This window comes from Arvicanthis niloticus, chromosome 15 (genome assembly GCF_011762505.2).
Source record: "Arvicanthis niloticus isolate mArvNil1 chromosome 15, mArvNil1.pat.X, whole genome shotgun sequence".
Taxonomy (NCBI): domain Eukaryota; kingdom Metazoa; phylum Chordata; class Mammalia; order Rodentia; family Muridae; genus Arvicanthis; species Arvicanthis niloticus.
In genome coordinates, this window is record NC_047672.1 from 8274036 (window position 1) to 8290238 (window position 16203).

General features: G+C 39.8%; 1 protein-coding gene across 7 annotated transcripts in view; it reads left to right on the top strand.

The window, feature by feature from the left end:
- Positions 1–16203, top strand: part of Pde1c (phosphodiesterase 1C) — a 500617-nt gene that overhangs the window by 420450 nt on the left and 63964 nt on the right. For all 7 annotated transcript variants that reach the window (XR_013103999.1, XR_013104000.1, XM_076913296.1 and 4 more), the window contains 5 exons: positions 3768–3869; positions 4280–4400; positions 9066–9147; positions 12195–12315; positions 15295–15470. Coding sequence is in view for 5 of the 7 variants with exons in the window: in XM_076913296.1 (XP_076769411.1) it covers positions 3768–3869; positions 4280–4400; positions 9066–9147; positions 12195–12315; positions 15295–15470 (602 nt within the window). In the remaining 2 variants the exon portion in view is untranslated. The remainder of the gene's footprint in view (positions 1–3767; positions 3870–4279; positions 4401–9065; positions 9148–12194; positions 12316–15294; positions 15471–16203) is intronic.

Consider the following 16203-nt stretch of genomic DNA (forward strand, 5'->3'; position numbering starts at 1 on the left):
CCAAGGTTAGACTAAGTGCAATAAAGTCTCACCCTCCCTGAATTAAGATTAAATTCTCTCCTCATGGATTCAAATTGAAACTCTCTTCCTGAATCTTGAGTCTGTTGGCTTTTGACTGAAATATATCATTGGCCCTAAAGGTCTTCAGCTAGTTGACTGTCCCTGCTGACCCTGGTCTTTTCAACTTTCTTAAATATGTAAGTTAATTTCAGGGCTGTGGATATAGCTTACTTGGTAGAATTTTTGCTTAGCATCTATGAAGTCCTGGGTTTGATACTTAATACTGTATAAAATTGAACTTGTAGTACATACCTGTAATCTCAGCACTGAGAAACTGGAGATAAGAGGATGAAAATTTCAAGTTTGTCTACCCCTACATAGAGAGGTCACAACCAGTCTTGGGTACAGGAAACACTGCCTTACAAACAAACAAATATATATTTTATAATGAAAATTTCATATCTCTATTTTTATCTATCTATCTATCTATCTATCTATCTATCTATCTATCTATCTGACATCAGAGAACCCTGACAACTAGGGAGAATTTATTCTGAGACCTCAAAATTAATTAGCACTCAAAAATAAATTAAAATAATTTATTATATTAAAAACAAATGAGCAAGCAAAGAAAGCCAAATATTGTTGGTACACACCTGTAATCCCAGCACACTGGAGACTGAGGCAGGAGGATCCTGGGCTGGAATCCAGACGGAGCTTTGTCAGGCCAGCAAGAGCCATATAGTAAGATATTCATTTTTAAAAAGCCATAAGTAAGCAAGCAAGCAAAACAAGAAACAAAACCAAAACTACAAAATATCTTCGAAAAACCAATGAATGTGGTCATTGCAATCAGTATATCCCAAAAATTTAAAAACATCATTACTTATCTGATACAAACTCTCTTTAAATGAGAAACAAAAGAGAGCATATAGCATCTCCAGATGGATACAGGGCAACTGTGTAAAGCTAGCATCAGTTTTCATGGTGAAATGCTGAACACTTCTCTCTAAAGACTGGGAACAAGATTAGGATGCCCAAGCTTACATTAAATTGTATAAAGTGTTTCTGTTAGCAAATGAAATCTGACTGCACATAAAATCTTAAGACTATTTTTGCAGCTGCTAAAACTGTTAATGAATTGTAAAAAGCTACTAAAGATAAAGTTAATGTAAAAAATAATAGACTAACAGCTAGCCATTAGGAAATTACATTTAATATTCTTGCATGGGGCAGGAGACAAAAGATTTCCATACTGAAGTCAGGATGGAAACGTCTAGGAAAACTGAAAACAGAACAAGTATATGGTTCATCTCTCCTACTCCTGAGTGTGCCTTAAAGAAATATATGAGAGTAGCACTGAGGCAGCTGCACCTAATCTTTATATGTGACCATGTTCAAAAGAGTCAAGCTATGATACATCCTGGACATCCATCTTGGTGGGAGAGGTGGTGAAGGCATCCATGCCACAGTGCACATGTTCTCTCCTTCCACCACAGGAATCAAACTCAGGTGATTACACTTGGTGGCAAGTGCCTTCAGCCACTAAGCCATCTTGTCACCCCTTATTTCAGCTCCAAAGAATAAAATTATGCTATTCATAGGAAAATAGGTGAACTTATGAACGTTGTGTTAAATCCAATAAACCAAACTCAGAAAAGTAGATATTGGACTTTTCTCTTGTTGGCAGAATCTAGATTAAATAAACATACATATGACATAAAGGTAGAATGATGTCTCTTTTGAGAGAGGAGGGAGGAGGAACAAGGTGGGGTATAATCTAAGAGTAGTGATACACAGGAACACAGGGCCATTCTGAAGCTATCACTTTGTATACTAATTAAAAATTCTTTACTGTGAAGGTCAGAGGTCAATGTTAGATGTCCTCTTCTATTAAGCTCTACAGTGCTCCAGCTTTTCTTTTTAAATGTCAACAGCCTTCCTTGAACCTGTGGAGGTCACTTATCAGTAGTACTGTTTTAACAGCAAGCCTTGGGGGTCCTCTTGTGCCAATCCCTCTTTCCTCGGTGCTACATTACAAACTTGTCTTGTTATACCCAGCACACAGTTCTTCATGCTTGCCTGGCAAGCACTGAACCACTGAGAAACCTCTCAATCTTCTTCACCATTTGATTCTTGACAAAGGTGTCGAGTCAATTCAATGGGGAAAGGAAAGTATTTTCAGCAAATGGTGTTAAGACAAGTAAGTGGGTATCTATGGAAAACAGTAACTTTTACCTCAAACCATACTCAAAAATCAACTCAAACTTGCTCCTAAAACAGAGCACAAAATCTAGGTAGGCTGAAATAGCTCAACTGGGAAAGTTTCAGACCGAAGAAGAGAACATAAAATGTGAAAAGGCTCCTTGGTTCAGAATGCAGCCCAGTGGTAGGCATCCTGGGTTTGTTCCCAGCACGGTGGTAACAGTGATCATGGCAAGACTATTAGAGCGAGGCCCAGCAATACCTTTAGGACACGTGGTGTTCTCAGAACACCAAAAGTGAGAAGCAGTGTTTAAAACTAATAAATTTAACTTAACGAAAATTAAACTGTTTAGAATTGATATAATTGATGTGATTAACTTTTTTGAACTGATGTAAACTACAAAACCAGAGGAGTGTAAATACTGTGCATACTCTACTGCGGTTTGAATCCAGAAGCATAACACACCTCAACAATTCAGGAATAAGAATTATTAAAGTAAAACCTTCTTTTAAAAGTAAATATAATAGAAACACAGCTTCCTAAAAATTGGTATTCAAATGGTAAAAGTACATAAGCGATAGTCACCGATAATATTTGTCCAAAATCATGCAAATTAAAATCACAATGAGACACCACTGCATACACAGTAGATGGCGAGAGTTAAAAGCTAACAGAAGACAAGGAAAAAACCTAGAACTTTAACACACTAGTCAAACATGTGATGTCAAACAATCATTGTGCAAAGGTTTGGCAGATTTTTATACAGTTAAATGTTCAGGAGCCCAACATGAGCCACTATACTTCTGGATATGTGCTCTAAAGCACTGATACCATGTCAGGATAGAGATGAGTGCACAGGTATTCAGAGAAGATTGATTGTGCTCATCTTAAACTAGCGCAGAATGAACCAAATACCTATCAGCTTCTAAGTGGATGTCATCTGAGAAATGAACCCTTTAATTCACTTATCAGTACCACTGTAACTTTCCCTGTAGGTTAATTCTCCAAATGACAGATGTATCATATTCTGTTGTAAACATTTATTTTATTTGTAAATTGTGTGTGTGTGTGTGTGTGTGTGTGTGTGTGTGTGTGTGTGTGTGCATGTGCACAAACATGAGTGGAAGTATGCAAGAAAGTGACCTAACTGATGTGGGTGCTTAGAGTCAAACTCAGAACCTCTGCAAGAGTATTAAATGTTCTTAACCACTGAAAAGCTCTCTATACCCTTGTATCGTATTCCATTTATTTATTTATTTATTTATTTATTTATTTATTTGTATGAGTACACTGTCTTTGTGTTCAGACACACCAGAATTGCTGGGAATTGAACTCAGGACCTCTAGAAGAACAGTCAGTGCTCTTAACCTCAGAGCGATCTCTCCAGCCCCCTGTATCATATTCTTAATAAATTATTCTTTAGTCCTTACCACTGCAAAGACTGACATTAGATTGAAAATGTCTGAAACAATTAACTGATTTCAACCAAATGTTGTAAAAAATAACGTGGATTTTCCTTTTCTTTGCTTTCATGCCTTTTCTCCACCGGTGTCCCCAAAAGGGAGTTCCGAACTTTGGTAATTGAGATGGTAATGGCCACAGATATGTCCTGTCATTTCCAGCAAATCAAAGCCATGAAGACAGCCCTGCAGCAACCAGAAGCGTGAGTTGCCTGTGACGTCATGTTCTCATAGGGCTTTAAACTCAGATCTGCACAGTTTATATGTAGAAAACATATCATCTTCAGGATAACAATTGGGTTATCTCAGAACGCATTTAACTGTATGAAGATTCTAAATGTAGAGATAACTAAAGAAAGTATTGTTTAGATTTCTTTTGTCTGGTAGAAAAACGCAGGCATTTTATAAATTAGTTAAATGAGAAGTGCCTTATTCAGTAAATGCTGCAATGTTCATTCACTAACATGGTGGCAGTCCTTAGAAGCAAATAGTTGTTTTCTCAATTCAGTGCCCATTGATTTGATGAGGGCAAACAGAGGGGACTTTAAAGATGTTTGAACTCCAGTGCTTGAAGTGTGTGGTCACCATGTGCTTGCCTGTGTTGGGGTTGCAGAATTGAGAAGCCGAAAGCCTTATCCCTCATGCTGCATACAGCCGACATCAGCCATCCTGCGAAAGCATGGGACTTGCACCACCGCTGGACCATGTCTCTCCTGGAGGAGTTCTTTAGACAGGTACCTTGACTCTTGCTGGTTATCATGCTGGGAATCAAATATTTTGCCCCCTCTCTAGCAAGGACCATAGAGGACATTGTTATTTTGAAGGGAGAGGAGAGGGGCCGTCTAACAGTTGTTTTATTTCTGTATCTGTAATGTTTGAATTTTATCTAATCTCTGATTCTCAAGACATCATGAAATGCATTCTGTCTTAGGCCTTTCTGCTTAGATGAAGAAAAATGTTTCCTTGTGACATTCTCTTTACTAAGTGTCATTTAAAACCTTTTCCTCCCCTCTCTCTTTTTGGCCTAATGAGTTACCAAAAAAGTTACTTTGACTTATGTCTCCCCAACCCTCAGGGGTGGGTTAGGTTGGATGAGCCATGATACATGATACAATGTCTCAAAATGAAGATGTGGCAAATTGGAGTCAAGAAATCACTAGGAATTATTTATTGTTCCAGTGTATTTAAGAACAGACAGTCTTTAATGGGCATGCATTGCTTTAAGACAAATGCAAATGTGTACCTGTAACAAAATAAAAGAACCAAGACAAAGGTCTTCAGGCTTAGGGTTAGTGCTCCAGTCTTACACAGATGCTGGTCTCCCCTTGACAAGAGCTACTACGAAGACACCTGCTTTAAGACATGAGACCCCAGGTCAGTCCATGAAATGTAGACTACAGACTTAAGTCACTGTTAGTAAATGAACTCAGCTAATTCTTGTTCATTCACAAAGAGGAGGATGCAATATGGGTTTTGAGGACCCTGACCCCCATAGATCAGTACTCACTATCACACCTCACCATTGTTCTCTCAGCTGACTCAGGATAAGCTCTTTCTCTGAGCCTTGGTTAATTATCTGCTGCTATAAAACCATACTTGAGGTGTGATAATATATAAAGAATAGCGATTTATTTAGATCACAGTTTTAGAACCTAGAAACCCATTAGCCTGCATCAGCACCTGACGCAGCTCCTTGTTGCATTTTGACAGGGTAGGAGCATCACAGGGCAAGTGTTCTAGCTCTAGTCTCTCTACTTTAAAGTTACTTTAAAGTTACTGACACCTTCAAGTGGTATTAACTAATGTAATCATGTGTGAGCCATTCCCATGATCTTATCCATTTTAACCCCCAAAGGTTTTGCCTCTAAATACTATTAACATATATAACTTTGAGGATTAAGTCTCCATCATGTTAATTGTGGAACATCCTAGTTACCATGGACTTTGAACATAAAATTATGCTGACACTCTTATTTTTATGACTCTTGTTTGAATGGGAAAATAATAGCACAATAATTTCTGTATATATCTTTTTTTTTCTGAAATTGGACACACTGTCTGTCAGTAAGTAGGACTGGAGTTAACAGTCATAGTGCCATTAATCTGACCATTGGAGATTTGGTGAACTGGTTCACTGCCTAGGACTAATATCACTCTTCTGATTCTCTTGTCTTATGTATTTTATGTGATTTTTTTTTTTGAGGGAATAGAAAAGATTTGGAGTAGGTTTGGATGGATATTTATAAGAACCTTTCAGCATCAACTCTCCTGTGTTCTTTTCAGTGTGTCCATGGCTGCCCATCCACATATGCACACCCACCTTTACCCTAAGCATACACACCCTGTCCTTATGTGGGAAGGCTGCTTTGCTCAGTCATTACGTGGTCTCCAGAGTAATTCCCAGGTTCCATGATGTGGAGTGGAGTGAGGAGTGGGCATGGGGAGCCTGAGAGGCACAGGTGTGATCCTGCTGTGTGTACAAGGAGAGCCAACGACAAATTCATCCTTCGCTGAGGATTCTTCTCTAAATGTTCACCTCTCCTTTTCCATGTTCCCTTTGATATAGTTTCACAATACTCTTATCATGCTAGCAATATTTCGTCTGTGGCCAATGGGTAAATCATGGCTAACTCACATGAGTTTGATATATTGAAGTGATTCCCTTTTGAATCATGAGAGTATCTGAATTAATTAACACATGAACATTATTTCCTCACTATAAAGAAAACCTTGTTTCCTTGCATACACCCACACCCTTGAATGCAATGAAAATGTGCTAGAGGCAATGTGGAAATAACTATATTGGATTTTCCGGCCTAGTGAAGGTGGAGTGCTCACTCACTGGACTGGAACTGGGTTTAGTGAATATAACTCAGTAAAGTATTTTTTATTGACTTAACCCAGATGCTAAAGCGTAGCAGGAAACCCACAAAGGAGCAGTGCTCACCCAGATCTTAATGATAGCTTTAAAACTGGACAGCTCACATGTGAAAACTCAATGGGACCAGAGCCTTTGAAAATGTATTCAGAAAGTTGGGCTATATTTCAAAATAACAGGTTAACCCTTGTGGACATGGTCCAGGCATTCTTGCTCTTCTGAAAGAGGGAATTCCATCTTTAGCCTCATAACCATGTTTTACAAAATCTACGCCATAGCCACAGGAGCTCTTAAGTGAAACCCTGACTTTGAAGAAGCATGTTTGCCTTGGTAAATCCTTCTTGTTCTGAAAACCTTCAAGGTCCATTTCCTTTGTACTGCTGGATATTTTGCATTTTCAAGACATCTCAGCCAGTTCTTTTCATTTCTTCTGTCTGTGGGTGTTTCCTCATTGGTCAGTTTGTTTTCTGTCATATATATTGTTGAACTTTTCCTTTCTGCCCTACAAGATTGTGTTGTTCTTTTTACAACTGTCTCTTTTTTTAGTCGATACCTTAATCACTGTTTTTATCATTATTCATCTCATTTGCTTTTATTTTTCTAACTCTCTGAGGGTGAAACTTGCTTTTAATTTTCCTTTCACTTGCTTAGAAAGCAGGAGCTGAAAAGTCTGTTTTACTGCCGGGAAGCTTGCTGCTTTTGACAGTGTGCTCCAAAGCCATCTTTAATAGCTATTCTTTCAAATTGGTTTTTATGGTTCTTTAACCAAGAGTTACTTCAAATAGAGTATTTTCCAAACTTTTCTATATTTTCAATGATACATTACTTCACTTTTGTCTTTATTTACTAAATACTTTGTTATTGTTTGGAGCTTAAATTAAAATGTATGTAATTTGTAAATGTCTGTGGATCATGGAAAAATGCTTGTATCTTACTTTCAGCCAAAAGACTGTCAGATGTGTCTGTGCAACAGTTAACCTTCTGCTACTGTGACAAAATACCTGTAAACATGAACTTCAAAGAGGGAGGGGGTTTATGTGGGCTCACGGTTACAGATGTTTCAGTACATGATTGGCCATCTCCTTTGTGAAAGGTTTAGGCCTTTCACAAGGCAGAAACTTCATGGTGGACTGTCAGGGTAAAAGAATACTGCTCTCCTGATGACAACCAGGAAGCCAAGAGAGCCAGAGTAGAAAGTTCTGAAGACAAGAGATATACCCTTTAAAGATGGGCCCCCAGTATCCTACTTCCTCCAAGCCCATTCATCTATGGACTCATCAGGCCTGAGTCCATTGTACCAGCCTCCTCTTAGAAATCTACCTCATGCTTCTGCTAGAACCTTTATCTGACTCCTTGGTGACATTACTTAGAAATAAAGCAGCCTGGTGTTAAGACAGTATTTAAGTTTTTGATTGCTACTAATTTATTGCCAATGTTCATTATGATTACAGTGTGCCAGCTAGAACAAATTCTCTCCATGTCTCTCAAAGCCTTACTTAAATATGGCTACCTCCATGGCAAGAATAATTCTTTAAATGGTTCTTTTTATTGGCTTATATGTATTTTTGTCATTTGGCCTCATGGTAAACCCTTTAGGTTTGGGACTATTATCCCACATTTAATAGATGGAAATTTGTGAAATAGCAAAGGTCAGGGGACCATACACCCAACAGCAACAAAGCAGGGTTCAAGCACAGACTGGTAGCCATTATCCTGAGCCAGTTTCTTCCTAAAAAAAAAAAAAAAAAAAAAAAAAGAAAAGAAATAAGAAGAAGTAAGAGCATAATTCACTGGTGAACATAAGATATATTCTTCTTCCTGTGGACATGACAAAGATTTGACTTCTGCTGCATGTTTTTAAAAGTTACCTCCATCAACAGTTAGATAGTCCAGCTGCTTATCCCATCGTGTTTGTATTAGAGAGTGCTTTTTAGTGCCCTGAAGACTATTTTGGACAAACAATTATGCTGCGTTGTTGTCTAATAACTGGCTCTTTCTAGTGCACTTTTCACTGCAGACCAAGCATTAGGACTACAAACACAGAAGCACTTACTCCCGTTGTGTGTGGCTTTAGGTGATGTTAGGGGACAAAGCCACCATCAGTAAGTTTGATTTTCCTGTTGGACACTGCTCACTACTGGAGGTTCAGTGGTTAGAAGAAGGCCATAGGTAGCCACAGGAAAACCGTGGGGAACATGGCCATTCTGACTGTGATATTGGCTCTAGGCCACAGGACACATGGACTGCTGCCTAGTTTTCCCTGGGGAACCTATTGCTGCCCAGTGAAACTTTCTTTGGGACAGCATGAGCTTTTGCATTCAGAGGGGATGATTATTCCCCAGAAGCCACCACTACTTGATGTCTTTTGTTTAGAGAAGCAGGCCCCCCAGGACTTATTACACAATGTAATAGTAATCATTAAGATAAAAATAAGTGTCCTAATGGTAGCTGGGGTTGTAAATAGAAGCTGAGCAGCTCAGCACACTGTTCTTTTGTTCACCGTGACCTTCTGTTTTTCTAGGGTGACAGAGAAGCAGAGCTGGGGCTGCCGTTTTCTCCTCTGTGTGACAGAAAGTCAACCATGGTTGCTCAGTCACAAGTGGGTAGGTATTTGCCAGCTGATTGGAAGGGGCATCTTATGGTACATAGATGTAGTGATCAGGGCCACTGGGCTTGGGGATCCCAGCTGGGGCTCTGGCTCACTGTTGCCAGCCTCTGGCAGGGTAGAGTCCTGTCTTTCTCTCTGGTTTGTGGCTGGTTTTGGAAGAGATTATACAGAGACACTCTGGGGTTCCCATCATTCCTGCCAAAAGGAAAGGGAGCTTCAACTTCCCAAGGAGATGTCTGTGCATACCATAGTTAGGAAGCCCATTTTGCTTCAGCCGCCACTGTGCTTCAACATGAGAAGTCATCTCACCACCAGGATTCTTCTGTCCACACTCAGGACTGTCCTTCCAGGGGGATGCTTTCAAATTGTTTTGGTTTCTTTACTCCTTTTCTTCCATACAAAAGGAAGGAAGGAAGGAAGGAAGGAAGGAAGGAAGGAAGGAAGGAAGGAAGGAAGAGAGATGGAAAGGAAAAAGAAATTTAAAGAAAAAAAGAATCACTATAATGCATGCATTACCAAAACCCTCAGTTGTTGGAGAGGGAACCAGTGTCATATATAAAGTAAATGGCATGAGTGAACTCCACTTTGCAAGAGTCTGTTATCACACACACACACACACACACACACACACACACACACAATTTAATAAGGAATTACTGCTTTTTCTACTTATGAGAGCAGAGATAGGTTCTCATGTACTCTAGGCTAGTCATAAATAGGCCATTTAGCTAACTTTAGCCTTGAGCCCAAGCTGAGCATAAACTGACTGCAAGGATCATGGCCTCCTGACCTCCCTGTCTTTGGATTCCAGATGCTAAGATTGAACATGTGTGCCACCATGCCTGGCCTCTGCTTCAACTTCACGTGACCATTCAATATTTTATTTGTTTCGTCATGCTAGGTCTTGGGTTCCTGTTAGGTACTGGGCACTGCTAAGATTATAATAGATGCTATAAAGTAAAAACAAAACAAGAACCTAAGTATATATAGTACTTGCTCTCAAAGATATTATTAAACCAGTATTAGACAGAGGGTGAGATATTAGGAAAACAAAATGTGTTTAGGGAATTAGGGGTGTTGAATTCTTAACATTTTACAATGAAATACAAAGACAGGGTAAAAGAATTTGGGCATAGGTGGTCCGCACAGAATTAGTAGGGAGTCATATTTGAGCTATATCTGAGGAAATATTCAAGCAGTGTCTAGGTAGGTTGTAATAAATATTAGTACATGTCAGCAGTGGCTTAGTGGTGGAAAAATGACACTGAGGACGAGAGATGGAGAAAGCAGAGAGATTACAGCTGCTTAACGTGGTCAGTGAATTCTCAGTAGCTCCAGTGTGGCAGGAACAGCGGGTAGGGAGTTCGGTACAGAGAGAGCCATTATAGAGAGAATCAGGCAAGGATTTTACAGTGTGTCGAGAATAGCACATCCTTATACTTTCCTGTAGGAAATGGGGCATAGCCAAAGAATTCTGTGGATCATCAAATACTGCGGTTTGAGCTCTCCGTTAAATTGTAGTGAACTGCCGAACAAATTTTGTTGCCCGTGTTACTTGATCAGATGAACGGTTCTTCTTTTGTGGGTTACATTACAGAATGTTTAGCACCCGTCTCTGCTGAGTTTCGGCAGCACCGGTAGCACCACCTCCTTAGTAACTGTGAAAACTACATATTCATTTCTGCATTTCCAGATACCCACTCAGAGGAGTGGGCAGTGTCCCCCTTGGTTGGTATTTCATGTCCTTACATGTGGCTATGATGACTTAGTGCCAATGTGTGTTTCTTTCCACTCAGTGAGTCACAAATACTCATCTAGTTTTCTTTTTTCTTTTGTGTTTGTGTGTGTTGGGGGGGGGGGTTGTTAAGATAATCACTTTATGCCAGTTTTTACTACCTCCTCAGTATGGCTTCTAAGGTACCATTTCCTTAATGACTCTAACCCAGTTTCTAGCCCTTTTCTTCTAGCTCTTCCCATCTGGTTCTGCCCTGTGTATCTCAGGTCTGCATCTTGCAGTCCATTCTCTGCCTTCTCTCCTTTCTTCTGCTTTGCTGCTGGATCTTCCTGGAGGAATCCCTCTAGAGCCACACTGCCTGTCATGCTGTGCTATGTGTGCCTTTGGTACCCAGGTTACAGCAGCTCTGGTTCTCAGTTTCTTACTTTTTGTTTGAGCTGTTGCAATCACTTCTAACAAGATTTCCTGCCTCAGTCTTTTCTGCTCACTGCCTCTCCATGTCTCTTGTGCATGAACCATATCAAAGAAAACTTGAACATATCACAAAGATACACAAACCTCTTCAGGCCAGCCCAATATTTTTCTGATTCTAAACCCCAGGAGCTTCCTTCCCTAAATATGGATAACTGACCTCTTCAACCCTCTTTTTCTCCCCAAGTCCAAAGCATTCTTTACACCTAATCATTCCTCAGATAACTCTTGCATGCTTTCCTACCTCAGAAACATCCTCTACCCAGAGTGAATAGCCACATCTCTCTCTCCACCCATCCTTCAGCACTCAGCTCAAACATCACAACCACCACACAACTGTTCACCGTTGTCTATGGGAGCAAAATGTCTCCTTTCCATTCTCTTCTATTTCTGTCCTAGCAGCCTTCTTCTAGGCTTCTCCTTTGGTCCTGCAGAAACTCTAGGGGTCATTTTTGTGCCCACTAAATCTTACCTATAAATTCCCTGAGGGCTGCTCCATTGAATTATTCATCTTCAGCTTTTTACAAAACACATCACGGTGCTTATTACATAGCAGGTGTTAAATTGTATTTTTAAGCATTAAATTGAATCACTTATTGAAAAGTCCTGAGGAAATTATATAGGGGAAATGAAACTGATTCATGACATCCAGTAAGAATGAGACCAACCAGCTCTTGGCTAACTTTGAGCTCCTGTGTAGATGTGGTGTTTTGTTGGCTTGGTTGGGTGTTTGTTTGTTTACTTGTTTTAAGGAAAGATGAATTGTTTTCTAGTGGAAAACCTGAGCTGGTTCCTGTTAACATATTGTTATCTGAGTCGCTGCTGCTTCTCTGTAGGTTTTATTGACTTCATCGTGGAACCTACCTTCACTGTGCTCACGGATATGACCGAGAAGATTGTGAGTCCCTTAATTGACGAAAACTCCCAGACTGGTGGGACAGGCCAGAGGCGATCAAGGTCAGTGGGGAAAGTTTGAAACTTGGTGGAGATGGAAATGTCTTGTTGGGGGTATGTGCAGTATCACAGTGAGATCTACCTCCTTTGCTTCTTACAGGAGAAATGTCTACCTCCTTTCCTTCCAGAGGATTTGGGATGATAGTATCTATGTTTTCTAGGCTGGCCTGTAACAGGTGGTCCAAGGTCAGAGCAGAATGTCCCCATGCTCTGAAACCTTTGATTCCAGCAGCACTGACTTTTGTGCTTCTCCTGCTGTGCGGAGTCAGCCCATGTTCCTCATTCTCTAGATAATGATGTTTTGGATCAGATTTCTTACAAGAAATGAGGAGAACTATCATCTCTTAAGTTTAGGAAGAAAGTGGAGTGCATGGTTTAAAAATACATAACAAAACACCTCAAATTTAAGTTTTTTTCAAGTGCTATGAGTTATAGCATAAAGCATAAGGATATCAGAGTACAGGTCAAGCTAAACAGCCTGTGGTCAGGCTTAAAATCCTGACTCCATTACTTATTAATCCTTGTAGCCTCTGTCAAGTCAGCTCCGTGCCCTAGGTTCATCCCCTGTGTCTGTGATAAAAACATTGACAAAGTCAACTCTAATGGAGGGTTTACTCATTTTATAATTCTAGGTTATAGTCTTGCATCGTGGGGAAGTCAAGGCAGGAACTTGATGCAGCTAGTCATATCCATACTCAAGAGCAAAGAGAATCAATGCATGTATGTTTACTTCAGTTCACTTTTCCCGTTTTTATACAGTCCAGGACCCAAGCCTATGGAACTCGCAAACTGGGCTCCATCTTCCCACATCAATTAATGTAATCAAAATAATCTCCCGCATACGTGTCCACAACCAAGCAAACTGGTGAACTTGACCTACATAATTCCTTGTTGAGACTCTTTTCCCAGTTGATAGAACACACCACACATCAGTATTAGTGCTCCAAATAGGATCATAAACTATCCCCTGCAGGAAATTGTAATTTTCTGTATAGAATGTTGAGGACAAAATGCATGTAGAATACCAGACAACTTAGTAAGTCATAAAGCATTAAATTTCACAATTTTAATGGGCAAAAGGACTAGCCACATTAAACATCACTTTAAAGAGATGCTGAGAATTTTGGATGCTGCTGCTTGTAGCTGTTTCTGGTGAGAGCTATTTGATAACATGGTTCGTATCTATGTCAAGCAGCCAGAGAGCTCCTCTCACTTGTCAATTTCTTTAATAAAGGGAGACAAGAACATACACTGGATTCTGTATTGACTTTTTAAGAAGTACCACAGCCCTACAGTGCCAACCTGTAAATGCATTGGAAAGGAGAACAGAATTTTTTTTAATATCCCTGCATTTAATCTATTCACACTAATAACCTCCATACAAAAATGGCAGATTTTCAGGAGCAAAGTGTGCTTTTGACTGTAACAGTTCAGCACTTAAGTTTATTACATATCTTTATATGGTTTGTTTAGACATGCTTACCATAAATTAATAAAAGACTTGTCTTTATGGATGCTTAATTTATAAAGATTCATTTTGTAACAATTATATAGTTGCTAGATGAGCAATTAAACTAACTAAGGATGCTTAAGATGAATGAACCTACAATGAATCTGCATTGAAGAGGCCTAAAATTGAGGACAGAAGCCCCCAATAAATTCATATACTGTCTTAATTCTTCAAGCACTGGCTAAAATGAACACTAGTAATCCTTCATTACCACTCACTGGATCTGATACACGGTAGGAACTTATATAGCTACTTAGGAATAGACAATACTTCATCAGAAGAATGCTACTCTCTTGATATTTCTAACATGTCCCATGTTTAAGGCACAAAGTAGAATGCATTTCAAGTTAGATCCTTGGTGGTTTTTGATGCGTGGCTCACGACAGACCACACCAGGCCAAATGGCTCTAAGTGAGGTTTATTTTAGGAGATAAGGGCAAAGGTGGTAGCAAGAAGAGGAGAAAGAGAGAGAGAGAGAGAGAGAGAGAGAGAGAGAGAGAGAGAGAGAGAGATATCAGGAGATCAGGAGATCAGGAGATCAGGCGAGTCTGTCTATCTATATGGATAGTGACGTAGCCTCTCACAGGTAAAGGTGGGAAGTGAGCCAAGTAGAATCTGGGAATGTATGGCAGTTGCCTTGGCATATGGGGTTCGCCTAGATGTGATGTCACTGGGTTCAGAGCTGATTCTGATACCAACACTTGGTATTGTCTGGTCATCTACCATCTCTAAAAAGCATAGGAGAATCATCACTTTTTATGGGCTTAGGGAATTGAGATTAAAGGAATTCTAAAGGCCGAAGAAATGGCTCAGTAGGTAAAGGGACTTGTCATCAAGTCTGATGATTCAAATTTGCTCCCCAGGACACACATGATCAAAGAAGAAGACACTTTCTGGATATTGTCCTCTGACTTCCACATGTGTGCTCTGGCATATGCAGATAGATAGATAGATAGATAGATAGATAGATAGATAGATAGATAGATAGATAAACTATAACATTAGAGGGATATTGAGTCCAAGAGGAGAGTAAATTGGAGAACAAATATCAGTTTGCTGTCTAGTTTGAAAAAGTGGTCAGTGTGATAGCAGATTGATCAAATCGATATATCCTGAAGCAAATAAAACTTCAGGTTTAAATTTCTTCACTTCAGAAAACAAACAGGTCAAATAACTGTCAGCAGATCCTAGTTACCAGAAAACAACACAGGCAGCATAGAAGAAAGTCAGGAATACTGTAACACATGAACATACAGTGTAGGCTGTTTTTCTTTTCCGCTAAAGCTCCAAATTTCATATTTCTATTATATGTGAAACAGAATCTCTACAAACCATAGAGCCAGAGAGTTTCACATTGATAACTCAGCAAATCCTACTCGGCATTCTGCGGCCTCTCTCACTGCTTGCATGCATGCATGCTGCAGACGCTGACACTAACATTCATCTTTGCTATGATTTCTTTTCTTCCCCAGTTTGAACAGCATCAACTCATCAGATGTAAAGAGGTCAGGTGTCAAGAGTTCTGGGTCAGAAGGAAGTGCTCCCATCAATAATTCTGTCATCCCTGTTGACTACAAGAGTTTTAAAGCCACTTGGACCGAGGTGGTGCAGATCAACCGGGAGCGATGGCGAGCCAAGGTACCCAAAGGTAATGTGCTCTTCAGGAAGAATCTTTTACAGTTATCTACACAAACTCGGTGCTCACTGGCAAAGCAAGTAGCTGTTTTCTATGGTTTATGGGCCTTTTAAGTATGGCACATTGTTCCAGGGACTGGGTGCTGAATGCTGAACACTCCCATGTGACAATTCTCATTCTCGTGAACACGGAGTGCATGGCAGAATATGACTGGCCTCTAAGTCAATAATCCTTTTCTGCAACATACCTAAGCCTCTTTTTTCCAGTATAGAGTCTACAGGGACTGGGGTTAGTACTTCTTGGTCTCTGCTAGGCTACCTTGTTTTATATTTCATGTCAGCCGCCACAGCTGTAAAGCCTTTCTGCCCTCCTTTACCTTGGTAAAGCCTAGTCAATAGCTACTGTCTGCTGTGGTAGAGTATGAGAAGCTTTAATTTTCTTTCATGAATGTCCTGTCATATAAATAAATGCTTTTTCTCTACTCATTGCTCCAACCATGGAACTGACTCATGGGGTTTTTTGTTTTGTTTTGTTTTGCTTTCATTGTTGTTTGGTTTGGTTTGATTTGGGGGAGGTGATAATAACTTGTAAGTAAACTGAAGTTTCCAGAAGCAAATCTCATCATGGTTTAGACCAGAACGCTGTGACTCTTGCTATTATGCACAGAAAAATATAAAGTTTCATGCTTTGGGGGCTTTAGTTCGTATATTCACATTTGTTTTTATTACTGAGCATGATTGGCACA